This window comes from Diaporthe amygdali (assembly GCF_026229845.1).
Source record: "Diaporthe amygdali strain CAA958 chromosome Unknown NODE_23_length_778278_cov_65_433824, whole genome shotgun sequence".
In the NCBI taxonomy this organism is placed as follows: Eukaryota; Fungi; Ascomycota; class Sordariomycetes; order Diaporthales; family Diaporthaceae; genus Diaporthe; species Diaporthe amygdali.
The window spans coordinates 396789-413665 of NW_026517043.1; the positions used below are offsets into that span (position 1 = coordinate 396789).

General features: G+C 55.1%; 6 protein-coding genes across 6 annotated transcripts; 3 read left to right on the forward strand and 3 right to left on the reverse strand.

The window, feature by feature from the left end:
• Positions 1–2661: 2661 nt before the first annotated feature.
• J7T55_004836 (uncharacterized protein) lies at positions 2662–3142 on the reverse strand (the record flags this gene model as incomplete). Its single annotated transcript, XM_053130567.1, has 2 exons — positions 2662–2836; positions 2916–3142. The coding sequence occupies 2 exons, from the start codon at positions 3140–3142 to the stop codon at positions 2662–2664; spliced, it is 402 nt and encodes a 133-aa protein (XP_052991262.1).
• Positions 3143–3305: 163 nt separating this feature from the next.
• J7T55_004837 (uncharacterized protein) lies at positions 3306–4358 on the forward strand (the record flags this gene model as incomplete). Its single annotated transcript, XM_053130568.1, has 1 exon — positions 3306–4358. One exon carries the CDS (start codon positions 3306–3308, stop codon positions 4356–4358), a length of 1053 nt encoding a protein of 350 aa, XP_052991263.1.
• A 1433-nt stretch (positions 4359–5791) lies between these two features.
• On the forward strand, positions 5792–9021 carry J7T55_004838 (late embryosis abundant protein; the record flags this gene model as incomplete). The annotated part of the gene is made up of 2 exons (XM_053130569.1): positions 5792–8647; positions 8716–9021. The coding sequence occupies 2 exons, from the start codon at positions 5792–5794 to the stop codon at positions 9019–9021; spliced, it is 3162 nt and encodes a 1053-aa protein (XP_052991264.1).
• Positions 9022–9593: 572 nt separating this feature from the next.
• On the reverse strand, positions 9594–10280 carry J7T55_004839 (uncharacterized protein; the record flags this gene model as incomplete). Its single annotated transcript, XM_053130570.1, has 1 exon — positions 9594–10280. The coding sequence occupies one exon, from the start codon at positions 10278–10280 to the stop codon at positions 9594–9596; it is 687 nt and encodes a 228-aa protein (XP_052991265.1).
• Positions 10281–12371: 2091 nt separating this feature from the next.
• On the forward strand, positions 12372–12974 carry J7T55_004840 (uncharacterized protein; the record flags this gene model as incomplete). Its single annotated transcript, XM_053130571.1, has 1 exon — positions 12372–12974. One exon carries the CDS (start codon positions 12372–12374, stop codon positions 12972–12974), a length of 603 nt encoding a protein of 200 aa, XP_052991266.1.
• Positions 12975–13667: 693 nt separating this feature from the next.
• J7T55_004841 (uncharacterized protein) lies at positions 13668–14731 on the reverse strand (the record flags this gene model as incomplete). The annotated part of the gene is made up of 4 exons (XM_053130572.1): positions 13668–13958; positions 14170–14361; positions 14532–14610; positions 14694–14731. 4 exons carry the CDS (start codon positions 14729–14731, stop codon positions 13668–13670), a joined length of 600 nt encoding a protein of 199 aa, XP_052991267.1.
• Between the last annotated feature and the right edge of the window lie 2146 nt (positions 14732–16877).

Below are 16877 nucleotides of genomic sequence, written 5' to 3' on the forward strand. Positions count from 1 at the left end.
GTCCCTCCTTGAACATTGGAAACCGGTAATGGGACAACGCAGAGGCTAGACAAGACACTTGCGAGTATACTTTCGCACGAAGCGCTCTGTTTAGCCACTCTGGCGTGTGCTCTCCACCTTAACAACGTCATTCGTCCAAGAAGCGCAGTGCTAAAGAGAAGCAAACCTACCATAATTCCATGCAAATATTCTCCGTACGAAAATCCCAATCACGCCTCACACGAATCGGGTGCGGATTCCGCAGCTAGAAGGGCCAAATCTCTGCGATACGCTATTATGAAGCGGGCTAGTCCACTCGCAGTATAGCAGAGCAGACAGAGCTCATCACATAGTGAGTAAATACTGTAGTAAACAGTAACGGTATGAGAAAGGGCCACGCGTTGAGGCGCCGATCACCTGGCAAAGAGCCACCGACATCCTGACATCCCAGAGGTTGGAGTTGCCCGCTCAGCCCGTTCAGCCTCCAGGCCGCCCAATCGGTGGGCGCGCGTGCTACCTCCATCGTCGCATACCCTAGCCATATCTACAGCGTAATATGCAGTAGCGCACGCCCCGTCCAAAGGCTGTCACTGTTGATCATGTGGTCCAGACCGCATGCGCCGTCACAGCAGGATGGTAATTATTGCCCTGTTTGCCAATCCGATCCGATGCTACTGGGGATTGGCCATGCATAACAACAGGATCGCCAGGATCGTCTGGAGGTGCGGGCAGCGGGAAGGCAGTAGAGCGCAGTAGCATGTGGCGCACGGGCTAAGAGCAGAGCTGTGGCTCAGCTGCGCCGTGGTCTAGCGGTGTTTTAGACTTCGACGGGAGCAGGCGATCATGAAACGGTGTGACGGCGTGATGGCAGCAGCCGCTTGGGACGGCTGGACGGGCATCTGGTTGCTTGGCGGATGGCGGATGGCGGGGCAGGGCACGAAACGTCGCGGTTGGCGCTAGAAAACGCCCCTACCGTGGGAGATGAGCCTAGACAGAGGGCGGAATCTGCCCTAGAAGGGCCGGAAGACACGGTAGAACAGGGCAGCCGCCGTCCCAAAACGTTGCGTCCCATGGTAGTAGAAGCCGCTTACTAGGTAGCAATGTAGACGGTGTGACCCAGCATCTCGAGGGCGGCCTACGGGAACCTCGGACCTAGACACTCCAACCTCCAGTAGCACACCCGCTGTCACACTATGCTGATAGCCGTCAGTCAACTCGAAAGCTTGGGACGGCGTTGTGTCTCACCGTAGGGAACCTATGTCATCCCTAGCGTTGCGGCTTGGTGGTGCATCGTGCATTCCAACCTCACCCGCTCGCACTCTTGCACCAAATACAAGTATAAGCATCCCACGGCATCCATCTCGACGGCCACTTGATAACACCCTCCAAGGGGACTATTGAATAACGACATCGCCAAATCTGACTCTAGACAACGGCAAGTCGTGTCGACCCAGTTACCGCTAACTGCAACAAGCTCGAAGTGAGACGGTCCTGCACACGCCGTGCTTTTACTATGGGCGAACTATATAGCTCCATTTACGAGGCTCTCCCGATGCGACCATTTCGCGGTTGCCGACGTCTCAACGCATACATATAACCTTCGCCCTCTACCCAACGCCAGCCTGTTGCACCACGCAGACCTGATTAGCTTGACTGCCTAGAAGACGACACACCCTCCCTTTTCAATAGTGCAGCTGCCGGGCTGGCATTCCAAGGTCGACAGACGTTGCAGTTCCATGGTCGCTCAAATTTTGTCTCAGAAGCCACGATACACAGATCCACGTGGCCCCCTCGACCTGACATTCCTGATAGACCACCTCTCATCGATTATACGAGATCCTTGGTTGTCTGGTTGTGTTGTCTGTTAGTCCACCTGACGCATTCGGGTCCGTCGTCTTCGTATCAACCACATGCACCGGCAGCGCCTCTCGCCGTGTCTGAGCGTCGCCACTGCACGGAAACTCCGGGTGCCCGCCATGTGCAACATAATCTTCGCCGACCACGGTTCACATGGAACATATATCACTGTCCCTGTCTTAAGGGCACATGCAATGGACAGCAACCGTACGCCTTCAATCTCTGACTGGCCCAATCCGATCTGCCATTCGACATTGTCTGTTGAGGAGCTTCAATGCTTCCAGGTGGGTAGCACGGCAGTCTACTGCGCTTTCGTTAATTCGTTGCGATCGCATATGACCTGCAGCGTAGCGCTACTGAGGTGAAGTTGCAATTATGTTAGTCGACCAACCAGCACTCTTCAATGCAGGCCAGCCTTGGAAATCCAGCGCCCCTTTCTCTAGGGCGTATACTATTAGTCTATCACGGTGTTGAAGGCCTCCTGGAAACCGTCTGCCACGGCTGAAACGGTAGCCATACTCGGCACTGACCTTTGCGCAAAAAAAACTGTCAATGTCAATACTGTCCAGGAGGCCGGGAGGTCTGCTGCCATCCAAAGTCGCAAGTGTGGCTGGAGGGAGCCAGGACTTGCCACAGATGGTTTGGCGCTGTCATTTACATCGCATCATGGCGTCAGCCACACCTCAAACGCCTGTTGAGTCTGGACTCCACCCTAGCCTCATCTCACGCAGGTGTGGAGCAGATCTGTCCGCTTCTGTGGGCCCGAAGCAGGTTTCTGGCTTTCCCATCATTGAATCAGAGACTGCGATGTTGTATGCGAGACAGTCAAGTGATGTCACCTGCAGATTGGCTACTCAGAGATGTGGCTTGACGCTTGTCCGGCGGCGTCTCGAGAGCAGCGGGGACGCATTCCCACGTCTCCTTGCTGCCCTTGCACGCTTGTTCGAGAGCGGCGCGGCGCTTCTTTTCCTTCTCGCAATATGTTTTCCCTTGTCTAGCACTAGTTTACCTCGTGTTCCTGCGTTCTGCCGCACTGTCATCGGTGCCGGACTTCCTCTTTCACACCTCTTTACGCTCACCTGCCTTTCGCATTGCATCCTGCAACTGCAGCCTCCCTTGTCCACACACCAGACCGGGCCCAGAGCAGCAGCATTTCCCCACCCACCATCACAAGTGACGTATGCAGCGGCACCTTCCGCCGCACATGAGAGCTCTCGCGATCGAGTGACCAGAGGGGAAGCTGAGCTGAGCGCGTCGTTGCCACCAGTCGCGACGCCTGACGCGACAAGTATTGTCTTGGGTACATCGTCGCAAGGAGCTCTTGTTGAGGTCCCTTCCGTCAGCCTTGCTTCCACTTCAAAGAGACACATTGTCTGCAGTCTACGCCAAGCAGTCAGATAGAGGGTCGATCCATGTCGACTGAGAAAGTGTCACACCAGGGACCATTACGAGGGTCCTACGAGATCCCCATGGAGCAGAGTACCACCTTTGGCGGCAGCAGCGGTAGCCACAAACCTGCTGCGCCTGAGGCGAGCAGTGAAGCCAGTAGTAAAGTCAACGACGTTCATCGTCAGTCTGCACACCGGCAACCCAGCGCTCAGACCGAAGTCCACAGTGACGACGGTCCTGAGGTCGAGGAGGTTCTGGACGACGAGTCTGAGACGAACAGTGGCCAAAGCGCAGAGCATCCGCGAAAGAAGACACCAAAGGATAGCCCGGCTTATGTTGCGCCTATTGGGGGCATTCCAAAAATCACTCCGATCGATTCTTTAGCATCCAATCCTCTGTCAACACCACCACCGGAGGACCAATCTTCAGATCCACCAAAGAAGCTGCCTATACATCAAATTCCCAAAGATCATCTCGTGGGCAAAACTATCGATGAATTCGGAGATATTTTGGATGATGAGGGCGCCGTCCTTGGCCGAGTCGAAGGTGATTTGCCATCTATGGTTGGGCGGACGATATCGAACGCTCGAGGTGATGTGCTTGGTGATGAGGGCGAATTGTTGGGTTACGTGGCTGAAGTAGAGACTGGAGAGGGCGAGCAGCAAGAGTCAAAACAACAACATCCAACATGGGATTTGGCAGAAGTCATGAAAGCCATGGCTGCTGCTGGTCAGGGACCGGGCGGCTTGAGAGTCGACCCGTTCGGAAATATACTGGACGCGGAAGGCAATGTCGTCGGTTCATTCCATGACAACAAGACTGGCTTTGGGAAGAAGACTCGCGAGGGTGGTAATGGTAAATCGGGTAGTGGCAAGGCTCGTTCAAAGCCATCCAGCTCGAAACAGAAGCCTGATGAGACCGGGCCGGAGGACCAGGCGGAGTCATCGTCGGGGTCGCACCCACGCGAGAACGCCCAGAGCCACAGGAGGCAGCCTGAGGAGAGGAAGCCAAGCCCTTCAGACATTTTCCTAGATGTCAAGTCAACAACGGAGGGCATTCAACTCACCATACGCATTCCAACGGTCTTCAACAGCAGCGGGCAGCCAGCCCAGCCCAAAATTGTGTTCTCGTAATAACTTGGCCGGAGGACGTCTCGCGTAAAGCATGTTGATAGTTCGAGGTCAGAGCCGGGCGCCAGGAGTTCTAAATAGGAATATGGATTACCCCACGGGGTTTGTTCTGAAATGGCGATCCATGAGGATCAAGAAGTGGTCTAAGTGGTGATCTAAGAGGTGGCATTCCGTAGATTCCGAAGCAGGCGCTGAACACAAGACGAACCGTTGGCCCAAGCGGAAATTGTATGGTCAAGATAGTGGGAATACGATCGTCAAGATTTCACCTTAGCCGGGAGTGCCGGTCCCTAGGCTGTGGGAGGTACGAAAGGACAGCAGCAAGCAGCAGTGAGCAGACTGTGGAGAGCCAGCACATCCACACCGTGACCGTTGGTAGAGAAAGTCAGCACCAAGAAGCAACCCATAGGATTCGTCCCAACCGGCCGAATGACGTAGAACTCGGGGAGCTACCCTTGTCCGAGCTCTTCGCTGCAGAGCTCAAGGCGAGACCACATTGTCGATCACGGCTTGTCGAACGATCCTGGAGGGCGAAGTGCATATCTGATGGGCACTTGCGGCTGTTGGAGGGCTCCCAGTGGCTGGCTTGACTTCATTCTGGTGTAAGTCCTTCGCCACACGTCAGGGAGGCAAGCCACACCTTCGCAATAACCTGTTTCTTGTCCCTCGCCGCCTGCGATGATACGCTGAGCAAGGTCTCCCATTCTCTCAGTCCGGCCAATGGCATTACACGAGACGGGCCCACCCTCCATGTCCACATCACCTCGCTATGTCAGACAATATCCATGAGGCCCCGTCTGAGACATGTAACCGCTCATACCCTGATGGTCTGGGCCTGGCTGGGCGAATACTTCAGATGTGATGTGCACTGCAGCATTACACCAGTACGAGACAAGTCACTCCCATCCCCTCAATGAAGTCATGCGCGGGAAGCTCAATTAGCTTGTGGCTTGATGCCTGCTTCCTTCTGCTTCTGTACTCACCACCATCCTGTCATTATGCGATGATCTCCTCCGCCGTCCGGGACAAGACGCGATCGAGATGTGTGTGGCTGTGACGTAAGGCTGGAGGGACGCTACCTATCCTCTTCCACAGATGACGTCCCTCGTCAGGAAGCTGTCGACAGCTTGCTGCTGCTGTGGCGCTAGGTTGGATCACACAGGGTCCCATGAACGAGCGTTGAACGCATATAAGCTGGCATCGCAAGCGAATTCAAGCTGTGAGATTGGTTCCTACCATTATCCAAAAGTGAAAACCACACCCAGAACCCAGTTACCTCAAACTCAAAAAGATTCCCCTAAATACTCATCTATATTCCCTCAAGTCGCGTCTCTTTTGAGCTATCTGACCGAGATACCACATCTCATTACCATACTTCCACACCATCAACGCTATTTGGTGTAACAAATCCTTTATTCACATAACCAACCATCAACATGGCGGACACACAGCCACCAGGAGGTTGGCCATGGGGCAAGAACAAGCAGCAGTCGTCTAAGGGCGATGATGCCTCTGAGGCCCCCACCAGCACAGCCCAACAACAACTTCAAGACAAGGGCGTCCAGGAACCAGAAGTTTTGCAAGAGGAGAGCGGCAACGCACAATCTCAAGTCCAATCTAAAGTTGGCGACGCCAAGTCGGCTGCCGGCAGTACAGCCAACAAGTCCGTCAGGTACGAAGGCGATGACGAAGCCGTCAAAGGACCGGGTAGTAACAACAGTTTCAGCAGGAACGCCAAAGAGCCCAGTGTCATGTCCAATGGTTATCACCAGGACGACATTTCCGAGGAGGCCAACGGCGCAGTCGAGAATGCGCAGGAGACTGCTGAGTCCAAGAAGGATGACCTCCCCGAGGACGAAGGCAAGGACTTGACTGAGCCTGCAGAACAAGCTGGCGAGGAGGCCACTGAGAAGGTCGGTGAGACTGGCGAGGAAGCCAAGAACGCCGCACCATCTCAGACTGGCTCTCGATTCTCAAACTTTGTGAGCGGTGCCAGCAGGATTGTTCCCTCTTTCGGTGGTGGCAGCAAGAAGTCTCAAGCGGAGGACGACTCCGAGATACCGGAGTCCATCCGCAAGATTCAGAGCCAAATCGGCGACACAGGCACCAACCTGACCCTTCCGGAGGGTTCCCAAGCGCAAACCCAGGGAACCGACCTGAAGAGTGGTGCCGAGGAGGGTACCGAGGCTACCACCCAGGAAGGTGACGAGCAAACTCCCGCCGAGACTGATGTGGAGGCAACCACGGAGCAGGCCACCACGACGGCAAAGCCTGAGGACAGCCAACTCGAAACTGAGGGTGACGAGTTGGACGACTCGGAGCTGCGACCTGAGGACTCTGTAACCTACGCCGCTGACAATAGCCAAAAAGTACCAGGCGAAGAGGAAACTGAGGGAGAGTCCCAAGCCCAGGGCACACTGAAGTCACTCCCGGAGGGCACCCAGCTCCCCGAAGGATTCACAGAATCTCAAGTCGACCTGAGCGATCTCCCCGAGGGTACTCAACTCCCAGACGGTACCCAAATCTCGGGATCCCAACTCCAAGATGGCACCTTCGCAGGCACACTGAAGTCACTCCCGGAGGGCACTCAGCTCCCCGAAGGATTCACAGAATCTCAAGTCGACCTGAACGACCTTCCTGAGGGTACCCAACTCCCAGATGGTACCCAAATCTCGGGATCCCAACTCCAAGATGGTACCCTGGGTACCCAAATTGAGGGTACCGAAGCCGGAACTCAGGCCGAGGGCACTCAGGCTGAGGGGACTCAGGCTGAGGGCACCCAAGCTCCCGGCTCCGAGGCCCAGATTCCTGATGATCAGCAGACGGAATACACATACGCCAGCGGTTACCCAACAGCTACCGTGCAGCCCGAGGCCGAAATTGACTACTCTATCCTCAAGGATGCTAAAGTCAACAAACTGGGTAACGTTGTTAACGAGAAGGGCCAGGCCATTGGCCGTATCACCCAGGGTATTATGGCTCACCTGATCGGCCGCAAGGTTGATGAGAACGGTATCATCTGGAACGACAGCGGCAAGGAAATCGGCCGCGCAGAGCCTATCCCCGATAATGAGCTGCAAGAACTGATGGAGTCCAAGCCCTTCGAGTCATTCGAGGGTAACACCATTGACGCCAAGGGCAAGGTCATGTGGGAAGGCCAGCAAGTTGGCCAGGTCATCGAGGGTGACTTGAAGGTTCTCCAGGGCAAGACTGTCGATCCCGATGGTGAAATCCTCGACAAGGCCGGCAATGTCATCGGCAAGGCCGAGCGCTGGGAAGAGGAGGAGGAGCCTGAGCCCGAGCCTGAGGCTGAGGTCGACAAGTCCATCCTTGCCGGCAAGCGTGTCAACAAGGCTGGCAACGTTGTCGACTCCGCCGGCGTCATCTTCGGCCGTGTTGTCGATGGTGATGTTTCCAAGATGGTCGGTCGCATGTGCAACAAGCTTGGCGAGATTCTGAGCGAATCTGGTGACGTTATTGGCCATGCCGAGCTTGTGACTGAGGGTGAGCGCGAAGGTTCCAAGGAAGGTATCTTCGCCGAACTCCAGGGCCTGACCGTCAACAAGGAGGGTCACGTCGTCACACCTGGCGGAGACATCGTCGGCCGTCTTATCGAGGGTGATCCCAAGAAGCTCGCCGGTCGTGTTGTTGACCAGGATGGAGACATCCTCGACAGCAATGGCAACGTGCTCGGCAAGGCTGAGCGCTGGGAGCCTGAAGAGGTCGAGAAGAAGAAGGGCGCCTTGGCTGGCCTGCACGTCAACCAAGAGGGTAATGTTGTCGACACTAATGGCAACATCGTCGCCAAGCTTACAAGTGGTGACCCGCTTGTCTGCGCAGGCCTGGAGATTGACGACGACGGAGATGTTGTCAACAGCAAGGGCCAGGCAGTCGGCCATGTCAACCTACTCTCTGAGATTCCTCAGGAGGAGGAGGTTGGAGAGACCGAAGAGGAGAAGGAGGAGCGTCTTCAGAGAGAGCAGGACAAGAAGCTCGCCATTCAAATGGCTGCGTGCCTCGAGAACTGCCTCGACAAGATCAAGCCCATCTGCAAGATGATCACCACCAAGATCGAGGCCATGGAGCGCAAGCCCGAGGACGAGCGTGACGAAGAGGCGTTGGTCAAGGAGGTCCGTCCCCTCATCGAGGAGGGTAGCAACATCCTTCGCGAGGCACATGGTGTTATCCGGGGCATCGACCCCGACAGACACATCCAGGCCAACGCCAAGCACAAGTCTGGCACCCGCGAGGCCACACCCGAGGAGTTCCACCTTGCTGAGGTCATCAAGGAGGTAAGCACTACAAGACACCAGCATATCCACTTTTATATTATAGCCATTCTAACTCAAGACCTTCACAGCTCACCGGCACCGTTACCGAGACTATTGAGGGCGCCAAGCGCAAGCTCGAGGACATGCCTCACGCCAAGAAGGAGCTCAACCCCCTGTGGGGTCTCCTGGGCGAGCCTCTCTTCCAGATCATTGCCGCTGTCGGCCTCCTGCTCACAGGTGTTCTCGGCATCGTAGGTCGCCTACTCAGCGGTCTCGGCCTCGGCGGCGTCGTCGACGGTTTGCTGGGCACGCTCGGCCTGAACAGGCTGCTCGACGGTCTTGGCCTTGGCTCAGTGGTTGGTGCCCTGACCGGCAAGGACAAGAAGAAGAAGTAAATCACGCGCATGGCACTGATTTCTTTTTTGCTTTGACGGAGCCCTTTGGATGTTTCGCTTACGGTTAAATTTGCTGGCTACGAGGAAAATGATCGGTTTCAAGGGAAAAGGTGATGTTATGATGGTTACAATAGTATGCGACTACGAGTAACGCTCATGTATCTTAGTATATTTGTATGATTTTCAGAGGTTAATCAGGTATCTTAATGACAATTCTAGTCTAAAATATCTTCAAAGTCCTAATGTTCTTTCCACTTCCTTCCGTTAGTATCAGATGCATTCAAGACATGAAATCAAGTCCAGTGTTCTGTAATTGGAGATGATTGCGGGCGCGGCGTAGCTGTCTTTTCGCTCGTCCTTGCGGCCGATAGCCGTCATCAACATTGTGAACCGACCGTGTTTCCTGCTCCAGGCACCTCAAGACTCCCGATTCAGTCTATATGTGCGTAGTTCGCATTTGATTTCCCACTCCAAAAAGTAAGTCCAGTCCAAAGAAATGCTTGCCGCTAGTGTTTCCGTAAGCAAGATTCCAGAATAGATATTATCTTGGCCCCGATAGCATGTCCGTCGACTCAGGAGCCCGTGTTGCGCCGGCGTAGCAACCAGCCTAGTGACAGCCTCCATCTGGGCTGCGGTTGGTTCCCATTCTCTCGATGCATAGCTCTCCCGAACCAGGATGAGAAGCGGGGAATACGAAATCTGAGACGGCGGTATCCCCATCCAAGTCGTGGTGACGCTGCAGAACAACGCGAAGATGGCAACGGGGACGAGCGGATCACGATGGGCTCACTTGCGAGCCTGACGACAGGAGCCGAGTACCGTTGTAATGGAGGCAAGTCAGGTGGAAAAGGCATCAACGCCGGCCCGATATCTAGAGGCGGAATCGCCTCTTCTGCCCAGTAGAGGCGCGAGCCGTCCCTGGGAAACCGTGCATTTGGATCAGGATGAGGGGATCTGCGGTATCTGAATCCTCCAGTCGGCGGTACGCGCTCGGTGTTGAGACCATTGGGCCGGGGCTGAGGCGTATGTCGTTCGCCTCGTTCAGTGATGATGTCGGCACCCCGTCCCGAGCCTTCGAGATTCTGACTAGCGAGATTATCCAGGGCGTGACCAGGTACTGGGCTGTTGCCAGCGTCTTCTTGTCTCAAGTGGATCATGTGGTTGAAGCTGACGGAGGTTGGAGAGTCGCTGTTTGATGTGCCGTTGTCTGGTGTCAACTCTGGACAAGCATCATATGGAGGCGTAGAGTCCAAAAGCATTGTGGATTCGAAGTATTCCTTGTCCAGCTTGGTGGTTTGGTTGATTTGTCGGCTTTGTAACCACTTGACAGAGAATTGTATTGCGGGAGAAAGGGGATTCTCTGTCTATTGGGTATTGGAAACTATTGCTGGAGTCTCGTTTTCTGAAGAGGAAATTTGATGCACCGTTGACTAAATAGTCGATTGAAGAAGACTTTGGGACCCGTGAAAAGGAAATATGCAAAATAAAGGGAATAAATAATCCAAGGGAAAGGCTTTCAATCTCAATTGTCCCAAATTGTAAAAATGGGCATAAATACTGAACAAGATGTGCAAGGAGAAAATTGAAGGGTATTAAGTCCATATTACTATAGCTGGCACGTCTACGCTAGTAGTCTGGGTGAAATGAAGGAAAATACAAAGCTAAATGTAAACAAAAGGTGACTATACGCAAGGTTGAAGGAGGGCGTAAAATATTGCCGTGTGAGAGGTCTGCTTGGATGTGAAGCTAAATTCTTGTACGTTGGTCCGTAACACTTTCTAATGGCACCGTGTTGGGCTCTACCGCAATTAGCGCGGACTATAAAGGCGGGCATTGCGCATTTGTGTTCATGTGAACATATTTTTCTTTTTGCAACTCTGGATCCGTGTCTGGAAACAGAATCTCTGATTTTCAGTATTTCTTAGGGGCACTTGTTTGCTCTGCTGTAAACAAGAATTCTTTTCTTGTTCGGAAATCTATTTTTGACTCGACATACAAAAGCATTCACACCTCGCCTGCCGCTCTCACTCTGTCGGATCGCCGCCCGGATAGGGTAACATCTTGTGGGAATGAATTCCATGTTGATATAATACCTGATGCAACGTGGGCATTTCTGGTGTGGGTGTCTGATGAACACAGCCACTCTTGTCGAAGGCATCCCTATCTCGGTCACTTGGTGTCTTAGACGCAGTTTGGCTGTATCATGCGGTTAGTCCGTCTGTCCATAGCGCCGGCTTTTTGGCATGTCTCAATCCATGATTTTCAACCGGACCATAAGCTCTGAGCGTGGCGGACACGTGAGGGCAGATCAAAAATCTACCCAAGTGCAGGCAGGTCACAATTTCGCAAAGAGAACAGCCGAACGACCTATGAGGCAGGGAATATTGCCATATTCCCAGAAGACCGCCATCTGACTCCACGGGTGCGGGTTATTTGACATCGCTGTGGATGGGCTGTACCAAGAGGAGCTCTCATGTGACAAGACGCTGTCCGAGTCATCATAACTGATGGGCACTCTGTGTGACGTGAAGTTGGCTTTTTAACGTGCCGGCTGGATCTGCCATGGAGTGGAATCACAGTTGGCCTGGGCCAGTTGGCTTGGGCCGGTTGGTGGTGTTTGTGGGTTGAAGTCTGAGCGTCGTACCTCACGCTGAAGAGCCTCAATGTGACAAGGATGCCACACGCGGGGACCCACTGAGCCTGAAAGAGCTCTGATGCTACCCAGCTCGGCAGCACCCGGCGGACGATCTGAGACAGGTACGTACCTGTACCTACCCGGTTATCGGAGAGTCGGGAGCTGAGCTTATCCGACGATTTGGGATTTTGCGCGGGTCATAGCGAGCTATGTCGCTCTTACTGCGTATTCCACTCCCTCGAGGCCAAGCACGTGTTTCCTGCCTATCTGACGGACAACGACTGCGCGACTCGAGCCGAAATCTCGCAGATACATTCGATTGACGCATCGGCTAGTACCTTCCCCTCTCAGCTCCGACACGCAAACGTGCCCAACTCGCTGCGTCCTACCATCCGCAGGAGCGAACACGAGAGAGCTCACTCAACCGTGAAGATCGTCCTCAGAGCCGAGGAATACACCGCTGACCCAAGGCGAGGATCTGCAAGGAGCCATATTGATCAGCTTGGAGATAGTATTGGCGGCCGTCGTCGTAACCCCAGCTTGCGGCGACCTCGAGATCTACCAGGCCTCCAGATCGCGGTTGATTAACGCGCCTTGCAACGCCCGACACGTTCCTGCAATCGAATTCGCCCGACGAGGTAGCGTACCTCGATAGTACATCACAATGTCCACACCAAATGGCCTGCGAAGTCTCTTGAGACAAACCAGCACCACCATGCGCCAAACGCCCTCGTCGCAAAATGGCCCTCTTACCTCTCTCGTACGCGCCACGGCCGCACTCTCAATCAACTCGCCACAAAAACCACCACCCAGCACGCCACGAGCCTTCAGCACCACCTCTCCCACCCTCGCGCGCGTGGCCCCCAAGCAGGCGCAAGGCAAAGCCAAGAAGGGGGCACCTCTCGACGCGGCGGCGCGCAAGAAGCGCCGGGCGCAGATGGCAGCCAAGCTGGACCCCAAGGTGGCGGACCTGATGAAGTTCATCTACGCGGGCTCGCAGCTGCCGCCGCCGCTGCGGATGGCGCGCAACCGGTGGCTGCGGCACTGGACGATCCACCGCGCCTGGCAGCTGTTCCAGCGCAAGGAGCAGGAGCGGAGGGAGGGCGAGATGCTGCGCCTGCAGCAGAGCATGGAGCACGCCTGCGAGGTGCTGAGGAACATGGGCGGCCCCGGCACGAGGCCCGAGGGCTGGCTGTACCGGAAGGCGATGGAGAAGTTCGGCGTTTGGGGCAAGGGCGCCGTGCCGATCGAGTACGCCCGGCCGCTTGTGGAGACTCCGGCGGACAAGCCGTGGAACCATGAGTGGAAGAGGGTGTGAGCAACTGGCCTTGTTCGGTCCGCCGGGGAGGCGTGATTTCTACGGGGTCTGAGGCTCTGCCTTTGAGACGGTCGTTGACGATTTGTATCATATGTATTCACAGAAGCAGAGATCGAGATGGACTAGTCTCCCGTGTCAAGCAATCTTGACCACACATGCCTCTCCGTGTCGTGCAGAGAGTGTAAAGAATGGAAATTAGATGCCTATAGTTAAAACCTGCTACGCTGCAATTCAGTCTGCCTGAAGAATGCGCATTACTGCGGATGCTGCCCTGGACGACCTCTTTACCCCTTTCCCTCCGGTGACCATTGCCACAGATCGTACCTTTTGCCATCCATTCCGCCCGACTGTGAACCGGGCCTTGCTGGCCAGAAGTTGGGCACCCCTTGCTTTCCTTGCGATTTTCCTTCATGGGGTATTATGCCATCGATGATACAGGGCAGCAGAGCAAGATTGCTGCCGAAGTTGTTTGGCCGCCGGCATGCGTGTTGTTTCGTTCGTGGATTGGTGGCCCTCGCGGTGGCCTGTTTATATCCCGTGAGTACCGAGTGATTGACGGTTTGAAGAAGAAGTGGCTGTCCAGTTGTTTGGGTTGTTCTCTGAAGTTCTGTCGCTTTGAATGCACACCGCCAGAATTTCCATGTGATTCATGGCGATACCTCCTTCCCACCAATTACCAATATTTCTGCACCCTCACAGAATCACACAACAGCCACCGCCCTCGCCCTTCTCGAATGTGAGTAATGCTGCTCTCGTGGCCGCCTCGAATACGTCGTCGACACCCTCCCCGCTGAGACTCGAGCACTCGAGGTACTTCTTCGCCCCTACTTCTCGCGCGGCCGCCTCGCCGTCGTGTTCTGTGACGAAACGGAGCGACTTCTTGCGCATCTCCTCGATAGCGACTGGGTCTTCTCTCAGATCTTTCTTTAATCCGACGAGTATGATCGGCACGCCCGGGCATTTTTCTGTCGCTTCCTCAACCCACTATTCCACGCGAGTCTTGTCAGCTTCTGCAATCGTATTCGGCGGGAGCCTATTTGCATCGAACGATCGGCTAGGGACCTCATTTCGAAGTTGACCGCTGCGAACAGAGGTGCGACGTAGGGTCTCGGGAGGGGAAACCATCCGTCGCACGAGCCTTGTGTTGCCATCTTCTCTTTGTGAGGAAAAGCTCCCGGGAGAGGGAAGGTCTTACCTTGTGTTTGACGTTGTCAAGTGAATCTGGCGTATCCACGGAGAATCCTATCAGGATGACATGTGCTTTCGAGTATGCCAGGGGGCGCAGCCGCTCATAGTCCTCCTGTCCCGCTGTATCCCATAGCGCAAGCTGAACTGATTTGCCATCTACCCTACAGTCGGTGACGTAGTTCTCGAAGACGGTGGGGATCTGGCACGCGGGCTCTCGTTAGATATCGTGTCCGTGGTGGTAGGGGCTGTGCTTTGTCGCCGTGGCAGTCCGTAATGGCGGCTGAGTGGTTGGGATAACTTACATAGTGCTGGCAGACATCAATTAGTTTATTTATTTGAATGAAGGTGTTTGTTGGGGGGTAGACTAACCGTGGGGAAGTAGCCGAGTGTGAAGACGCTGAGGAGAGAGGTCTTGCCGCAAGCTCCGTCGCCGATAATGACCAGTTTCCTGCGCAGACCGATGTTCAGAACCAATTGATGCCTGGGTGACGGACCGGGCAAGGGGCAAGAGAGTAGGATTGTGGGCAATACCTTCGGATGACGTTCTGAGCACTCCCAGCGCTTGCCATCGTGGAGAGCAAGGTTCGAAGCCCTCTTCACCGAGCAATTGCTCCTTTCGGGCGGGTTGTTGGAGAGCTGTCGCAGGTGGGAAAGCTTATGATGTCGTTATCGGACTGGGATGTCTGTCGGCACCGATGCTGCTGACTGATCTGGCGCGAGTGGTGTTTCTTCCCGCTGGTGTCCCTGCTGCCGGCTGGGTATGGATGAATGGATGGATGGATGTAACGGTGAGGCTCTCCTTTCCCTCTGCGAGCGAATGCGCCTGATGGGGCAGTAAAGGGGAGCGAACGATTGTCGAGAAGAATGAATGAAGCAGATAAAGTAGCTGAACTGCAGTGAAACGAGCTGGTCGTGGAGAGAGGCGAGAGGATCGGGCGGGATAAATGTTTCGGACTGGGATGTCGTGGGGGGGAGAGCTTCCAAGGCTGGGGGGGAATTGGGATGGGAATTTTTGAGGGGGAAAGATTCTAGGTAAATGCGGTCAGGTAGGCGGGTTCTCTGGGCCTTTGCCAGGATGGTCTTGGTCTTTTGTTTGGGATGGTAGTCAGTCTTTCCGGGTTGTGCTGCGTGCTGAGCTGTGCTGCGGTATGGTACGGTACGGTACGGTACAGAGTTACGGTTTTCTGCAGGGCAGTCAGTCATCGACAAAGTGCCAACCTTTAGGGAGCCCTGGAAGTCCCGTCCTGGACCGAATTGAGACAAATTGGGGGGATTGGGGGTTGCTTTGCTGCGCCCGCCTAGATGGGCCAGTGGATCGGCGGTAGGGATCTCCTGTGGTGCCAAGCGTCCCCCGTCCAAGAACAGTACCTAGGTATCTACAGTACCTTACCTGGAGCACCTGCCCACCAGCCCACAAGCCCACACACACACACACACACACACACAGCACCTGCAACCTAGGGGACTTGATGTGCAGGCGGCAGCAGGGACCACGAGCTCTGCATTACCATTTCCCACCCGTCGTCACTCCACTCCACTCTCTCTGCCAGCTCCGCCAGCAGCCCGACAGACCCGCGTACCTGACGACGTGAGGATGTGAGGACGTCAAATGACCTCTCGAAGCAGCATCCAAGGACTGCCGCAAACCGCCAGGCCACCCTATCCCAGAAAGCTCACGGATCGGGGTTCACTTCCACTGCAACCTTGTGACGCCATGGTGCACTTGCCAGCATGGAGAGCACGGAGTGCTGTGCAGTCAGCAGTCTACAGTACACCAGCCCTTGAAAGGCCATTTTTCTATTTCTGACCACGGCTTCGGCTACCGCTTCGTGTTCAGATGCTTTGACGATCAACACTGCAACAGTCGTCTGTTCCCCGAGGCCTACAGGTGACTATCGACAGGCTGCATTGGGTCTCGTGAAATGCAACGGGATCAGGGCACCGCCCAAGCGACCCGAACAGCATCTAACAAGACCCTGCTTGCAGCAGCAGACGCATACGGCACCCTTCGATGCGATCTTTTCTCAGGGGTTTGTCCAAGCTCGGGCGCTTTCGAGCAACCAAGCAACGAACTACTGCAATGCCACTCCACCCAGAAATATATACTGTACTGTACTGTAGATACATACATACATACATGGCAGTCTGTCGCGTCGCTAATTATCAGAAACGGCCACGAGTCATCGTGAGAGCCTCTCTCAGCCACGACACCAGGATCCAGGACACCGCAATTGCGCGAGACGCGTGCATGCATACGTAGACTCGTCCGGCTCTGGCTTGTGCTCACTCCCCGCCAGCGAACAACCACAAAGCGGCGTATCATATCGAATCAAAGTCACGGCCGTCGACTCCTGGACTGACACTGCTGCCGAGGGTGGAGCCACCCGAGGCCGCTGGTGAGCTGTGCTCTGCAAAGCAATGGCCATCATGCCGCCCGGGCTGCAATGGCCAATGAGGCTGTGCAACCATGCCCGAAGGGGGCCCAGGCTCTATATCATGACACGAGGCGAAGGGAGAGTGAGTGCTACGCAGTTACCCACGGCTTCCCCCATAAAGGTGCCGAAGATCTTTGTCATAAGCCTCTTGGCTCCCGGCCGCCGTCTGGAGGCGAGGAGGGTCACAAACTGGCGAAGCTAGCATTGTTGTGGGCATCGGGGGGAGGCAACCCAAGCGTGCAAGGTTTTGACGCCATGGCGGTTGTTAGCTGATGTTTCG